We start from the raw sequence: 16,559 nt of genomic DNA, 5'->3' as shown, positions 1-16,559 counted from the left end.
TATATGGATGTTTAGGGGAGGAAGAGGATGTATATTTGCTAGAAGTAGCAGTCAAAAAGCAGGAATACAAATTTACAAAGCTGGAAAAATCAAATGAATTATATGCCAAGTACTTCTGGGACAAAGAGAAAAGAGTGTGTCCATAATGTTCTTTGATAAAGCCTAATACATTTGGACAACTGCTGTGATTTGACTGCCTATGTTTTATTCTTTTCCTTTTAAGAGACTAGGAGGCTTAGCAGTTTTCTCAGTTCTTCAGATTCACTTAAATAGAAAACCAATGTTCTCTTGGCCTCTGAGGTGAGTTATTTTTACGAAAATCAGGAAAAAAAAGTTATGTGCAAGTTAACAGACTTGTTAAGATGGAAAGCTGTCATCAGATGTGGGAGGAATTCAGGGTGCATAGCAAGAAATACTTGATTTTGATAGAGATCAATAAAAGGTGAAGTAGCCATAAAAAACTGACGCTCATTCATCTGTTAATATAAATGTCTATCTTAGCTGAAAGGTTTAAATGAGAACAGTTTCCCTGAACAAGTTTCATTAAGAGAGTAAGCACTAGAGTAAGAGCCCACATTGATGTGTTTTATTCAGGGTGTAAACATTAAGACCTTCCAACCTTCTTCTCGCCCTTCTGTAACAGCTTTATTACAGGGAGCACAAAGTATTTTGATCTGAAGAATCCAAAGGGTTTTCAAATAGTAACAAACATAGTTTTAGCTCCTACTTGCTTGCAAAGGTAATATTTTCAATTAGCAGTTGAATGAAGTTACCCCAGAGTCTGAGGAACTACCATACTAAAAGAATATTCTGAGGTCTTTGAGTAGTTCCAGATCAAAATACTAGGAAGTTCTGAACGGTGCACCCGGTAAGTAAACAATTATGAATCACTGGGTATCTCTCTTAAAGGAAATAGTAACAAAAAATTCTGCTAAATTCCGCACTGGTCCAGGACCATGTCCAGATAGCATCCTATTACAGTGTTCCATCATCCTCACAGTAACAAGCGGTTCCTGACTTTCAGACAGAACCTCCGGTGCTTCTGTTCATACTCATTGCCTCTTGTCCTGTCAAAGGACACCACAGCCCAGCTCTGTCTACTTTGCACCCTCCCTTCAGGTATTTGTATACATTCATAAGCTTTCATGCCTCTTGGATACACAGTTTCAGCATCAGAAAGTTGTCCTACCTTTAATCAAATTACAAAACTTTCAGGCTGATCATATACCTCTCTATTATTAACACTGCATTGTTTACAGTAATCAGTAAAATAATTTACTCACCTCAAAAAGGTAATGTCCTAGATATTGCAAAGGGTAGTACTGTGCTTCTGAGAGACATTTTTTGTTTTGCATAGGACAAACGTCATTATTGATGAATATATGAGTTACACTGTGCTCTGCATCATGAGATGAACATATGGTTGCCTTTCCAGCTTGAAGAACTCTAAAGAAACATGTTTGGAAAGATGTATTTACTCCATTATATTAATACTGCCTAAAGCTACAATATAGTTTACAAACTACAAGCACGTAAGTGCAACTGAATAAGGCATGCATGTATGTATGGCACTCCACAAACTTTATTAGAAAGATAAAAGGGCACTTAATAGCCTCCAGAAAACTAAATAACCCACTTAACAAGACATCTTTCTCCTCACAATTTAATATTATTAATTAAAATCAATATACACCTCCTACCTACCTAAAGAAAGCTTTACCTGTGCACTTTTTCAGATATCAAATTTGATGATAGCAGCTATATTTTTTTGCATTATCTCCCCCAAAATGATACAGTCTTTCAATTAAATCTTCCTATAAATTAAGCAGTTTACAAAAAAATGAACACTGCTTTTCTGAACTGTAATATGATGTTTTCATAATACAAATAATACATTTCCATAACACATTTACAGCATTGGCGCTGTCCAGTATCATATATAGAGAAGAGATTTGTTTGTCTTTGGGACACCATTACATAGAATTTTCCCAGGGACAATTTCCAGAGCTGTACTACTGCAAGTACTCCAATGTTTTAGAAAAGATGCCAGACAAAAAAAAATGCTGGAAAAAATAAGGTCTCGTGACATTCTGGATATATGTTTCATTTTTTATAATCCAGGTATGTAAAAAGAAAAGGCTGCTGATCTCACACGCTTACCCATCCAACAGCTAGGCACTAAAAGCAAGAAGAGCATAGAAAGAGGAAAAAAGGCACAGTATTGTTAAATATTAGAGAAAAATTGGTCTTTCCCCAAAGCTATAGTGGCCTTTATGGCTGAAAAGAGTATTTGCTGAAGACAAAAAACATCCACCTGTCAGTTTTTCCTGACTGAGTAAAAGGATTCCCATGTTGAGTGTATGGGAAACAGTCTGGAAAAAAAAGACATCTTCCACAAAACTGCTTGTTCACCTCTCTTGCTGATGTAGTTCCCATAAAAGGTTATTTCTATTGCAAACAGACGGTTGTGCAAGACACCATTTCAACAGTGTTATCGTGAAGATCTGCATAAGCAGTTTTTATGGAAAAAGAAGCAGCATTTTTCACAAGCGTGGCAGGACATAATAAACTCTTCCACTCAGCCAGGAAAATAGCACACTTAGAATGCATTCCGTTGGCAAAATCAAAAGATGGTAACTTCAGCTACACCTCACTTCGTCTCTATGAACTAGAAAGAGACAGGCACCTGTGACATAGCATACAGCCCTGTACTATGATTCACCAAACTGCACTTCCCTTTTTGCCTGTGCATCTGTGGCATGCCTAGACCTGAGCATTCCTAACTAACTGGGAGGTCAAGAGAGAGCAGGACAGTTTTTGATTGAATGGAAAGCTCTAAAACAGTGTCAGGAGACGTTTCTTTTACTGTACCAGATATAAATATTACTTAAATATGCTCTACTTGTACTTCTGTGCGGTATATAAATGAATGAATCCAAATGTGTAAGAAGAGTATGGAAAAGAAAAACACAGCCCTAGAGTTCTTGCACTTCAATCATTTCCCTTTCCTCTGCTTTTCATTTATACTTTTGTCCTTCCCTTCCAAACTATATGTATTTACAACATATCAGAAACATCTGATAAGCACAAATTAGATCTTCAGAACTACAATAAGCTGTTACACAGATGTGACACAGAGATCAATCAGGTCAGTAACAGTGTGGCCCAGATGCTTAAGACATGGTCTCGGGTCACCCAGCCAAGTGAAATAAGGTGTCCTATTCCAGCTACTATTTGAATCTAACATCCACACAAAATAAACACTCATAAAAACTGTAAGTCTATATTTCTTGCCTCATGAAGAAGTTTCTCTTAGCAGCTTACTTGATAAAAACATACAAAAATGCACATTATTTTTGACACTATACTAAAAGAAAGCAAGAAAAGCGGTGATGTTACAGATTTAAAGTCATTATAAAAATATGGAAATATATTAATGAAAATAATTCAGAGTTTGGAGAGCTGAGGTTATTATGGGCCAAATTAACTGGGATGGAAGAACAAAAATATGTTCAACCATACAATAAGTGCTCTATTGTGCATTACTTAAGCTTTATAAGACATATACTCCTACCTTCTAATAGATGCCATTCGTTTATCACCTTCCTTAACAGGAAGGACAACTTTCCATCTGTGGAAGGCCCCTGGAGCACTAGAGAAAGTCAGTTCTTCGCGCCATCTTTTAGGTGCAGATTGCATTTGAGGTGAATAATGGGTGTCTTTTTCAATTTCATATCCCCATTCGTACGTTGTTTCATCAAGCCATCTGCCACTTTCAGCACTATTAATTATGTACTCCTTAGTTAGTACCCACTTTCCTAAAAAGCAAATGAACTGTCAACCACAAGAGATTTTTTTTGTGCAGACAAATGGCAATCAGCTGAAGAACTAATATAAAATTAACTTAAACCTTTCTTGTGCAAATAAAAGCTGAAATTATAAGTACCATTTTAAAAACTTCTTCCTGTTACAAGAGTTCTCCACTTCAGACTTTAGAATCAAAAGTCTCACAATGCCACTGAAAATGATCATTCTGTTTTCTTTTACCGATGAAGTGCCTTTTTACCCTTCCTAGATAAAATAATTGTCTATCTCCTCAAAAATCTCCAAATACATCTTTTCAGCTTCCCAGATTTTGTTCTTATGAATTCCACAGAACCTTGGCAAACACTTTATTTTTAATACCATTTGACACTTACACAAATATACTAAAATGAAGAAATATTATACTACCAATGATTTAAAAGACGAAATAAACTTTTAGCATGTAAGCTCTTTCTCACATATATTCTCAAAATTACTTGCACTGCTAGTGTAGTGAATATCAATATTCGGGGGACACAGTTTTAGACTTTTTTCTTTTCCCTTTCTTCTTTTCACATCCTTTTCTCTCATCCCTTGGCTCCACCTCCTCCGCCTCTCCTCTTTCATCTTCTGCATGTATGCTTTTGATACAGTATGTAATGATCTTCCCCTTTTCTCTGTCTCTCTCTTCTTACAGGTTCAGGTCAAGAGCAGTGGTTAGTATCCTGCTCTTGTATTGAAACACTACCTACAGAACACACTGTAAGAGAAATTGACTTGAATTGCGAGAACCTAATTGGTTTCACAGAACAGCAGGGTTGACTAGCAAAATGTCTTAGTGCCGGAGCACAGATGGTACTTTTACAAAACCTAGCATAGGTACCAGTAGACTTATGACTGGAAAAGGTATGTTGTGCACAACCTGCATGTTAAAACCATTTCTACTTGAAATTTCCATGTCAAAACTTCTGTCAGCACAACAACTGGCATCCTTTAGTATTACTGTTCAACCCTACAGAGTTCTAAATGTGTTTAAACATTATCTTTCTTCATTACTTGCAGTAGGAATGAATACACTGTCTCTGCCATCAAGAGTAAGACCAATGATTATGCAAAAATGGCACCTCTTCAAGATTAAAAACTGCTAGATGTTATTGTGGAAGATTTGTAAGTAGAGAAGCATGATAGAGTTTTGTATTGCCATGTGGACATTACATATACCACTTCCACTCTGTTCAAGAAAACATCTCCACATGTTTTAAATTCCAAAAAGTAAGAAAACATTAACTCAAAGGTTCAGAATTGTTAAAACAAAGTGCTATGCCAGAAATTTATAGGCCTTTTTTATATTGTTTCCCTCATGGAAACTTTTAGTTATTTCCTTTTTGATAAGAGTGAGATGAGAATTTTACATTAGTACAAGGAATCATCCATATATATATACACCCCTGCATACAAGCATGAAATCAAGAAATTTATACATATCTTTAAATCCAAATACATGTTTAATTATTTCTGTCTATTATCTCTTAATTTAAGATTAGCCATTCTAAAAATTGCTTTACCACTTTGTTATAGTATTAAATAGGGAAAATACAGATCATGTTAAAATTAGTATTGTGATATCTCATAACTACAAGATAGTGTAAACTCATCATAGAATCCTTACCTGTAATCAGTCTATAATGAAATCTTAAAATACAGAATTCTCATTCCTAAAGCATTTGAGTTGCTTATGTTTGGGACTGCAGCATCAGGCCACAGTTAAACAGGAAGCAAGAGGAAAGACCAGAGGCTTATGTCAGAATGGCAGAAGCCTGGAATTTTTTCTTGCTGCATAAACAGGAAATTAGAGACTGAGCTTTACCAGTGAATGTTGCATAGGAATTTGGTATCAAAAATCCACTCCAACTATGGGTGTTCATATTCTCTCTGCCTCCTTTTAAGCAATCCATTTTTAAGTGTCCATGTAATTTGCTTATGACTGCAGGATCTAATATACAACAACATTTTCTGTTTGGTAACAGGTGCAGATCCAACAAAGGGAGAGAGCAGGAATACAATTTAGGAAAAAATATCTAAACAAAAAGAAGTAAATCATAACTTGAACATAATACTACATTAAAAATCGAGGTTAATGGAAGAAGAATGAGTGTTTGTAAGACAGTTCACTCACAAAATGAAAACAGATAACCCTTTTAAGTCTCCTTTCCAGACCCAGCTGTGATGCTATGAAATTTAACAGGAAACCTTTTACTCACCAGCAGCACAGGCAGCTAAGATCTTTTCACTCTTGCACAGCTTTTTTGCTACAAGATGTGTACAATTTCTGTATTTCTAACAAAACAAAAACAGAATAACACACTTGTATCACTGGAAACAGTTTAAATTCCTTGGCTATTTATACACAACTAAACTACAGCACAGTCATTTCTTTTAAGGCTTGCATTTCTACTTTCTGCTCTAACCCTCTTTTCTGTGCTTTGGTGAACAATACCTTACTATCTATAATAACACATTTCAGTTTAAGCAGACATTTGAGCAGGGCCTTTTTCTCTTTTTCTTTAAATCCAGTTATTTGGATTATCCGTTTCTGGCTGCCACTTCCCATCTGTTGAAAGAAAGAAGAACAAAAAGGAAACATTAACACACAAAATACACACCACGAAAAGTTGCCTGCAAAGTCTGACTAGCATTTCCTACTTCTCTTCCATTGAAATGGGAAAACACACCGAGAAAAAAGAAAGCTGCCTGAGGCGGTATACCACATTTTAAGCTCTCACTGCCTGACACTGTTAAGACATCTCAAAGGCGGTAACGCGGTAGTCCTGAGACGCCCGAACTGCGGCCTGCAATGGGCCGAGCCCCCCCGGTCTGGCATCTTGGCTCTGCACCGGGATGCCCGTAGGCTCGGCCTTTCAAACCCTTGCTCCGCTGCTGCGCGGACCCCGCAGGTGCGGGGAATTTCTTTACCGCCCGCCGGGGCGGAAACCCGCCGCCCCCTCTCTCACGAAACCGCCACCGAGGTGCGGCGGGCTGGCGACGCTCCCGGACAAGAGCTGAGGAGCGAGCCCCCATCGCTGCGGCGGGGGAGCCCCCCGGCGATCACGTACATAGGCCATGGGCGTGGGGAACAGGCGCTGTGCTGGAGCCCTACGGCTCCTCGATCCGGCCCGGCCCCGTCCCCGCTGGACGCTGCGCCCCTCGTTCAAACCCCGGCGCGATCCCGCCTTCCCCCGCCCCGCCCCCGGATGTGGCGGAGCGGCCGTTCCGGGACGTTGTCACGGACGCTCCGCTGTCGCCGGGGCTGTCGGCGCGGAGCCGCTCGGTAAGTGGCTCCGGCGGGGCTGCCCTTCCCCTGCCCTTACCGTGCGACCCGAGCGGGACAGGGCTGGGATCCGCTGCGGCCCCCCGCAAAGCTCCGGGGTTCCCCGCGGCCGCCTTCTCTCCTCCGCGGCCTGGCCGGGCGCTGCGCAGTTCCCAGGCTCCTCGGGCAGCCGAGGCGCCGGTGGGTGCCCGCCCCTGCTGCGGGAAGGCGGCGCTGGTGTCCCTCTGAGGCGGCCCTGGCGGCGCGGCGCTGCGGGCCCGGCTTTGCACCTCACCGCGGAGCGGGATGGGGCGGTCTGCCCTCTGACCGAGAGGAGCGGGTACTCCCAGGGCTAGGGGAGGCGGGGACAGACTGGGGGCGAGTGGCGGAGGGCGAGCTGGGAAACGCGTCGGCGCTGCCTCGGAGTCTGAAAATCACCATGTCTGTTGCTCGGCAGAATTAAAATTGTGGAAGGCGGTCTGATAGGGGTGTGCTGGATGACGGAAGAAACCTCACAGAGTAGAGGAAGCTGACAGATGAACCAGGTGGAATTCTATGTAGATGCAAGCTGAAGTGTTTCTTCTGGAACAGACTGACTATGAAAGTCAGGAAAGGGGCCAGGGATTTCTGACCCTCAATACCTCAATTTTCTCAGTATCTCTGAGAAACTTTCGAAGTGCCTCGTGCCTCATAATGGTTGGTCTTCAGGGCAAGTGACCAGATACTGCTACAGCCAGATAATCAAACCACATACCGGGATTTCTGCCCCGTTAGTGAAGGGATTCCTGCCCCACTGATCGAGTGGGTGCAGACTCTTCATTATGAGAGTCAGGGTTTGTTTTTTTAAAATTACAAAAATTACAAAGCTTGTATCTCAAGCACTCAGTTTAGAATTTAGAAATGTAGAAATGCCAAGATGGTGATTGTTCGTCAGATTTTGTTTTGGTGTTCCACGCTTTATTTTGGTCCTTTCTGTGTTTGAGAGATGACTTTTGACTATTCCTGTGTCATGCAGTGCACTGAATGGATAGTGCACAAGAAATCTGTTAATGCTTTGTAGTGAATAAAAGTAGCTTTTTAGAACACTTTTATTCCTTTCTTCTATAACTTGAGACTAGAAGGCACACATCCTGATTCAAATGGAATCAGGAAAAAACTTTCCTGAAAGCAAAACTGTCACAACTGCTAAGTTTTTGTCACTGCAGCTTAGATCAGTGGGTGCAATGACCATTGAACTCACCATTGCTATAAAGCATAGGTACCATATGTATTCCTTTGGAAAGAAAAGCCAAAACCACCTAGCTGCAGACATCTAAAATTTGACAGTAGGTTGGACACTTGATTTTAAATCTGAATTTCCCAAATATCACAACAGAAGAACAGTTTTTCCAGGCCTCACATGAGTCCTGTTTATGAAGTATTCTGGTACACTGAATGCTTACTCAAGTTTTTCCTATCTTTTGTTTCTTTAACATTGCAGTTATATTTTTGTATCCAAGCATGAAGAAATGACCATCAACAACCTTTGTCATTAGTTTATTTATATAAATGACACTGAAAAAAAATCTTAAGGATTCAGAGTTAAATGACTACATTTATTGCTTGTGCTTCTTGACTGACAATGAAGATTAGTTGCATTTTCTGTTTTGTATCTCTTGCATCTTTGTACCTTCTCTATTGGTTTGTCAAGACTGTAAAGGTATTAATTTAATTCTTTTAAATTTTATTTTAAACAGTTTAATTCTTACTAACTGGGACTAGCTACTAATCATTACTGAACCAAAAACTGTTAGTTTTTTGCCACAGGACTGTGTTAGACACCAGCAATTATTGGGTCAGAACCTCTTTATGGGGGGGGGGGTGGGGCGTGTGTAGAGGGGGAAGGGATGGGTCAAACCTCACAGAGGTGGAGTAGTGTTGTATCCCTCATGGCAGGCCCCTGGAACCCACATGGGGAAACTCTGGAGTAGCTGTCAGTCACAATAGCCCGGGAAAACTATAACACACCACACCTCCTGGAGCTCCTAACCCAGCTCAAATTGGCAGGGACAGTGAGAACACTGCCCCTCACCCTGGCCTGGAACCCCAGAGTGGCTGGTGGGTCTGGAGGGGTTGGCCATAGACACCAGAGCAGATAAAACCAAAGGCATGTATTTGCCTTGTGTCATGGCCCTGCCATTGGGATATGTGAGAGCTGGTCTTTCACAGGGTTCCAGTGGTAGCTGTCTCTTCCTCTTTCCCCTTGTCTCTTCTTGCTTCCTCTACTTCTCTTTCTTTGTTCCTTTCTTGCTGTTTTGGGTGGCTTGGAGCTGGAAGGATTGGATTCCATGTGGAGGGATTGGATTCTGACTTACATGTTGTGGAATAGTATTTGCTGGGTCAGTATTGTGGTGGAACATTTTTGTCTAGCTTGTGTGGTACACTTTTGAACTTTTTGCCAAGTTCCCTTATTTTCTCCCCTTAGTTAATAGAGATAGCTCTTGGGAACAAGTCCATGGGTTATTCTCTTAATGCTATCTTGAGGTATTAAAGAACCTTATATATATATATATATATATATATACACAAAAGTAAAACTCCCAGCTAAGCCCATGAGCCTGCAGCTCTGGGGCTGGAGTGTTAAGGACTGGAGGAGTCTTCAGCATATAATACTGTAAACTAATTCCTGGTGAAGAAGTTGCATAAAACTGTGAAGCTATGTCTGGGGAGGTTTAGGTTGGACACTAAGAAAAGGTTCTTCTCCCAGAGGGTGGTTGGTCACTGGAACAGGCTCCCCAGGGAAGTGGTCACAGCACCAAGCCTGACAGTTCAAGAAGTGTTTGAACAACGCTTTCAGGCACATGGTGTGATTCTTGGAGATGGTCCTGTGCAGGGCTAAGAGTTGGACTTCAATGATCTTTGCAGATCCCTTCAAACTCAGGATGTTCTATGATTCTATAATGATGACCATTTGTTACCTATAAGAATTAGGTATTTTTTCCTTGTCTCTGGCACAAGTGTGTGGAATCAAAATAACCAAGGCCTCAAGCATTTCACATCTAGTTTCACTTTAAAATACATTGTTACTAAAGTGTAGCTTTAAGCAGTTACATTTTTTAACTTTCATTTTAGGGATGTCTGATAAGTTTAGATTTCACTTACTCTCCAATTCTATTATTTTTTTCATAAAAACCCTAAAATATTTTCTTCTTTTCCATCCTTGTTGTGATCTCATTATAGTAGCCAAGTATCTCTTAATATTATGTTGCATAGGTTCTAGGGAGTAGGCTTTTTAACTGATGTACTTTTAAGTACCTCTATGTTCCTTTGTTCTTTTAATGTGTTTGTCAAATATATGGTTCAATTGCTCAGTATTATACATTGAATTTGAGCAGTTTGTCTCTGGGTTTTAGATGGTATTCACTTCTACACATTCTCTTCTACACTGCATGTGACGTCTTTTATAAAAATGGAGAAGTGATTTTCAGTGCTCCACAAAAGGTGTGTCACTTCTAAAACTTCTAATTGCATTTTAAGGACTAGCAAGAATGGCCGTACAGCTCTTATGTCCTCAGTTCATTAAGAAGCCATGATCAGAGAAATAAATATTCCTTTTACTCTTTTACAAAAAGAGTTTACTTACAGTATATCAGGTGCCCATCTCTTTTAGACTTTCTTAATGTTTATTACCTAGGGAGACAAAGGAGAAATTCCATTTTCATTGCACTGTTCTAGCTTTCTACCTTATAGTTTTTGCTTCCTATATATTCTACATATAATTGTATTACCATTATGTCTTTTGCCTTGAAATTTCACTTCTTACAATTCCCAGAGATAGCTAGTTTACTTCACATAATATGTGCAGTTACCTTTCTCCAGGCCTCACTGGTGCTGCTGCTGTTAATGGGATCATTGTTGATTCTTGTCTATTAGTCTCACAGCCTCTTTCTGCAAACCTCTTCCACTTTTTCCTTAATTTTGCAAGTTAATGTTTTCCGTTTGGGGTTTTGTTTGGTGTTGTTTTTCGTTTGTTTGTTTTTTGTTTGTTGGTGTTTTTTTTTTTGTGTGTGTGTGTATGTCTGTTTTTTTTTCCCTCACAAAACTTTTGACTTTCTGTGTTGAAAATTTTATGTAATTACTTGCAGCAATTGTGATAGTGATAGTCCATGCATAAGCATCTCTTCCGTTGTGAAATATGTCAGATTTTTTATCTAGTGTAAGATATTTTGCATTATGTGCTTAAGATATTTTCCATCCTGTAAACAAGTTTATCAGTTGACTGATTACAATTTCAGAGGTTAATAAAATTATTAATTGGAGCTTTTTTCCTTCTGTTGTCTAAACATAACGTGTATACTTTTAAAAACAGTATCATTTGACAAAACAAAACTCACAATGCCATAGGCAAATTTTGGTCAAACATTTAGTAATCACAGCTTTGTAAAAAAACCAACCCTGAAATTATAATGAAAAATCAATCATAAAAGCTAAAACAGTATGAAGTGTCTCCACACTGCCTTCATGTGGAGAAAAGTCTAACTTTGTGCCCCTTTAAGTCCACTTTATAAGTCCATCTTCGGTATGAAGCACTGCCTCTGGCTTTGTTGAAACTGAAGGAATTTCAGTTTTCTTCTATAGTGGTAAGGGATTACAAGAATTAGAAATAATATAATATAAGTCCACAGAAGCTAGAATAGCTTCTTAATAATAATAATAATAATAATCATAATCATAATCATCTTTCTATAAATGTATCTGTAGTTTATTTCATGAATATAGGAAAGGCGGAACAAGCATTGTGAAATTTGCTGGTTTTCTTCAAGCCTTATTGATTATATAAATTCTCAGTTATCATAACTTTGTACTTATTTTTAAAAATATCTTCATGTTCTTTTCAGGATGTATCATTTGTATTTCTTTCATGTAACTGTTTTTGTTCCAAAGAATGTTTATTTTTCTGATCATTATTAAAGCTCAGTGTGTCTTCTCATCTCCTTGCATTCATCTGCCCTTCTGCCAACTCACATTCCATTAATGTAGGTCAGTGAATCAATGTTGATGGACAAATGAAGAGAGCACAGTGTTCAGCAACTTATTCAATAATTTTTCTGTACATGAGGCCAATCTATATACTTTATGTGTATTAGTTCACTTGTTAATGACATAGTGACCTGTATTTTATTAGTGTGCTTTCAGTTGCTCATGACTTGGACTAAGGCTTTGTTTGTTTCTTTCTTTTAAAATACAGGTAATGGAATGGTTTAATTTTGCATTTAATACTTAACTTTCCTACCACATAAAGTTCACATGAAGTTCAAATTTCTTTTCTTTGCCTGACATGAGTTAGTCCCTCGCTGCTTGGACCTTCTTAATCTTATTACTGTTCTTCTGCCCTGTTCTAAATCCTCCGTACCTGCCCGGAATACTTAATTGACCTAATTCCCACATTGACTTTCTAGTATTTTTTCCTACATAGCAGATCCATTCTGATATGATCGGCAATTTTTCATTCATCAAAGTCCTTTCACCTTCCTTTTTTTTTTTTTTTTGAGAATGCCCGTGAACTTGTTCAGATTGTGTTTGCTGCTGATTTTTCTTATTTTTTGAGTGTGTTGTAAAATACATTTTCTTTGTCTTTTGATTATTTTTTCTTCTCTAAGTAACTGCAGTTAAAATGGTGAATGTAGGTAATGCTAGCAGATACTGTAATTTTTTCTTAATAATTGTATGTTGTTAGATAACAGTATATATACTGTGAATATTCTAGAATAGTTTTTGCTCTGCAATAACACCTCTCTCCCTGCAGTTTTATTTCTGACTAGGCAACTGCCAACAGCATGATCGATGCCCAGAATGCAGATAAACATGAACCCTGGCTCACAGACATTAGAAAATCAAATCAGTATAACCAGTGCAGTAATGTGTTGCGTGTACACTTTCTACCTTCTCTGTAGTTCACTGTACCTGAGCTCAGTACAGAGGGTAGGGAAAAGATATAGATGATTGTGGATGGAAGGAGAAAAAAATAGTTAAAAGAAGTTAGGAGAAAGTGTGATGTAAATTATTATAGGGAAGATAATGAAGGTGCAATAAGTGCAAGAAAATACGAAATACCCTACCCTATGTGTATTTTATCAATATGTAACTGGAAGGTTATATATAGTTGTGACATATAGGTGTCAGACAAAAATTTGCTACTTAAGGTGAGGTTCATAGAATGGATTGGGTTGGGAGAGACCTTAAAGATTACCTAATTTCAACCCTCTGTAAGCCACCTTTTAAGTTCTGAAAGGCTATGGTAGGATTTCCCCAGAGCCTTCTCTTCTCCACGCTGAGTAGCCCCAATGTATCCATAGCACGGATGTGTGATCATCTTGGCCACCCTCCTCTAGAATTGTTCCAGCACGTCCACACCCTTCTTATGTTGGGGGCCCCAGAGCTGGGCAATGCTGCGGGTGGAGTCTCACCAGAGCAGAGCAGAAGCTTGAGCAGTTAACAGAGTATCATAGAGATTCCTTGTAACTATTTAGTTGTCCCTTAAGATGGAACCCCTGTTATCAGCAGATCTTGCAAATAACTATTGTATTCTTACCACTTAGTCATCCGTCCCTAAGATTTCCAGGCTACCACTCAAAGACAACTTACTCTGAGTAATCAATCAGTGTCTCATGAAGTTTGTAGTAGAAGCATTCAGAATTAACATGGTTAGTGTTTTTTGGTTTGTTTGATTGGTGTGGTTTTTTGGTTTTTTTTTAATCTTACCAGAAATCACTGTCTACTAGACTCAAAAAGCAGACAGCATTTACCAAAGAATAAATCCAAAATTGACTGTTAGAGTAATCATAAAAAATAGGTCTTCTTAATGTAGTAATCTATTGCCATAAGAAAGTGGGTTTCTCTTCAGATAGGCTTTTCACGCAAAATAAATTGAACATCAGTAATTTTAATTTTTCTCACTGGACCTTGTTTAATTTGGATGAACAGGAAATTTTGCATAATGACTGACTGGTTTTCATCACACTTGCAGACTGAGTTAAGTGGAGTTTGGTTATTGCAAGCATTACTCTATGATTCAACTTGGCTTTGGCATATGCAGATATGACATATAAGTTGTCCTCCCATACCACTCTATGCTATGAGGAAAATGTTCCCCCTCGTAAAGAGACAGCAATGTCCTTTTCTGGTCTGTAGTCCAAAGAGCTTTTTGAGAATTGTTGAGTTTCTCCAAATACCAGCTACCTCAAAAATCTGAGGATTGCAGAAAAAGTGTCTAGACCTTTTGCAGAAGGGGTGCTTCCTTTGAAGCAATGACATAGATAAGGACTCTACCTCTTTTCTTCCACTTTCCCAAATGAAGTAATGACATTTATTAGTGTAGAAGGTTTTTGCTGTCAATGATTTCTCCTATCTGGAATGCCAGTATTGACAGAAGAGTTGTGTGTTTAGCAACATTATTGCTTATAAATATCATCAGAAAGGGCTGAAGTAAGAGCAGGACTGAAATCCCTGACTGGGAACACTGAATCCTTCAGCAATTGTTAGTAGGATGAAAACTTTCTCTGGGAAGGCATTATGGGCTCTTCTGTATAAGAGTAAACTCTCTAAGGATGCCAGTCCTTTTCTTCTCCTTTTCCTGCCTCCCCATTCCCAGCAGCATCTTCAAAAGATTTATTAGCAGAGTTGAATTTAGGTACCTTAAGTCCTACTTCCCAGTTGCTTGCATGTAAACAGAAGCCCCCTTTACAGGGCCTAAGAAATGCCTTAGAAGGAAGAGTTGCTTGTGCCAGCAGTAAATAGGATATGAATCTTTTCAGTAATAAGTATGTTGTAAGTGGAATGATTTTGAATTCAGTTCACAAAGCGATTCTGGGCAGAGATGGCCTTTGAGATGTGTCTCCTGGAGTGGAGACACCACAGTACGTTTGTCCATCTGCAGGTAACTCTTCCCATGTATCGCTGGTGGAAGGCTTAAACAAAAATGACATATATGTTTCATGTATGAAATGTAAAGACTGTATGGCAGGAGAGAGAACAAAATGGAAAAAGAGCAGGATGAGAATTAATGGGTAAACTAATTAGGAGAATTATATGTGTAACAACATTTTGGAGATACATGATGTTAATTTTCCGAGGTAAATGTTAGATGCTGATTGAAATATAAATGTGACCCAATGAAAAATAGTCGGGTTTTTGTGTGCGGTTCCCCTCCCTTTTCCCCTCCAACACACACGCCTCCTTCTTTTTGATTGTCTCTGATAGACAATATGATTTGTCTTAAGATAAGAACACTGGTGGGAATTGTCCTAAGGTAAGAACAGCAGGTGGGAATTGCAGGATGCTTACATAATTGATGTATTCCAGAGATGGGGGAGCTCTGATGTCTGTGATTGACTTTGGTGTCCTCCTGGAGAGTGGGCAAACTAGTCTCCCAGACTTGCAGACAGCTCCCCACACCTCCCAGCAGAGATGCCTACCAGGTACATGAAGCCCCAAAAGCAGGGAACACTCACTTTTTGATGCGTGATTATAAAAACACAAAGATCCAGTCACACATGGAGGTGTAGTTGTGCATTCTATGAGGCCAAAGATGTTAAACCTGTATGTTTCTAGGTGAGCCTGCTGATATTATAACCCTTTATTGTCAATACTGCATTGACAATATTTAGATAGTGTATTAGCAATAAACATAATCATAGTCATCCACATAATCAGTGTCATATTTCTTGCACCTGACCAAGAGTTTTCTCTCTGCTACTCTACTAAGCTGGCATAGTTGACAGGATGCTCTAATCAGGCACATTGAGGTTTGGCTAGGACCTTTAGAAGGAAATTTGTGTATTCAAACATAGAAGACTAGAAATTGACAGTATATTGTCTCTCATGGAACTTTTACAGTAAATTATTCTGTTGGGTTTTATTCTAAACATTTAGAGTTACTTCCAAATACTGATTTGCTGCAATCCTTGGGGCATAAAATAGGCCTTGATGAATTATATTTGAAAGTGTTTCCATATTTAAGTTACTTATATACTGCTTTTTTCATAGTAAGACATTCATCTCTTAAATTTTCACAGTAAATGTTGTATTGGAATGACTTTGTCTTTGCAAGAGATAGTAAAGCATTAATCTGAGACAGTATCTAGTTGAAAATGTGTACGTGTACATGTATCTGTCTAGAAGTATGTAGGATAGTATAATCTGCTATTCATGGGCTTTTCTGGAAAAATTCTTTGCTAATCCGGCTAGTTCATTAGAAAATATTTGTACAGGGTAGTGACATATTGAAGTATGATTATTTGTTCTATGCAAAAATTTCTGGTTTTTTTTGTTTTGTTTATTTGCTTGTTTCTTTATTTGTTTTTTTCCGAGTGAATAGATTTAGGTCCCTTTATAAGAATCCTTGATTAAGAAACTTTGATTTTTTTGTTTTCAGTTTTCTGTGTAGTTTAGAATTTTGTTGAATATGTGG

At 38.7% G+C, this 16,559-nt stretch overlaps 2 protein-coding genes across 12 annotated transcripts in view; one reads left to right on the top strand and one right to left on the bottom strand.

The window, feature by feature from the left end:
* The window catches only part of SLF1 (SMC5-SMC6 complex localization factor 1), a 34,916-nt gene extending 27,866 nt beyond the window's left edge, over nt 1-7,050 (bottom strand). The window contains exons 1-5 of one of the 3 annotated variants that reach the window (XM_017807309.1): nt 6,918-7,050; nt 6,302-6,415; nt 6,066-6,141; nt 3,575-3,818; nt 1,284-1,446 (exon numbers count right to left, since the gene is read on the bottom strand). In XM_017807309.1, the coding sequence (XP_017662798.1) occupies nt 1,284-1,446; nt 3,575-3,818; nt 6,066-6,141; nt 6,302-6,415; nt 6,918-6,926 (606 nt within the window). In that variant the 5' untranslated portion in view covers nt 6,927-7,050. Of the gene's footprint in view, nt 1-1,283; nt 1,447-3,574; nt 3,819-6,065; nt 6,142-6,301; nt 6,416-6,536; nt 6,796-6,917 lie in introns of those variants that run through there. The other 2 variants (XM_017807310.1, XM_017807311.1) reach the window with 2 other exon arrangements.
* KIAA0825 (KIAA0825 ortholog) overlaps nt 6,924-16,559 on the top strand; it is a 251,553-nt gene continuing 241,917 nt past the window's right edge. For 3 of the 9 annotated variants that reach the window (XM_017807305.1, XM_017807304.1, XM_017807302.1), the window contains exon 1: nt 7,386-7,656. The gene's annotated coding sequence lies outside the window, so the exon portion shown is untranslated. Of the gene's footprint in view, nt 7,133-7,385; nt 7,657-16,559 lie in introns of those variants that run through there. The other 6 variants (XM_017807297.1, XM_017807299.1, XM_017807303.1 and 3 more) reach the window with 3 other exon arrangements.

The sequence above is a fragment of the Lepidothrix coronata genome, unplaced genomic scaffold (genome assembly GCF_001604755.1).
Source record: "Lepidothrix coronata isolate B3197 unplaced genomic scaffold, Lepidothrix_coronata-1.0 Scaffold18, whole genome shotgun sequence".
NCBI classification, from domain to species: domain Eukaryota; kingdom Metazoa; phylum Chordata; class Aves; order Passeriformes; family Pipridae; genus Lepidothrix; species Lepidothrix coronata.
The sequence above is the reverse complement of the archived record's forward strand: the minus strand, read 5'-3'. Positions and strand labels throughout refer to the sequence as shown.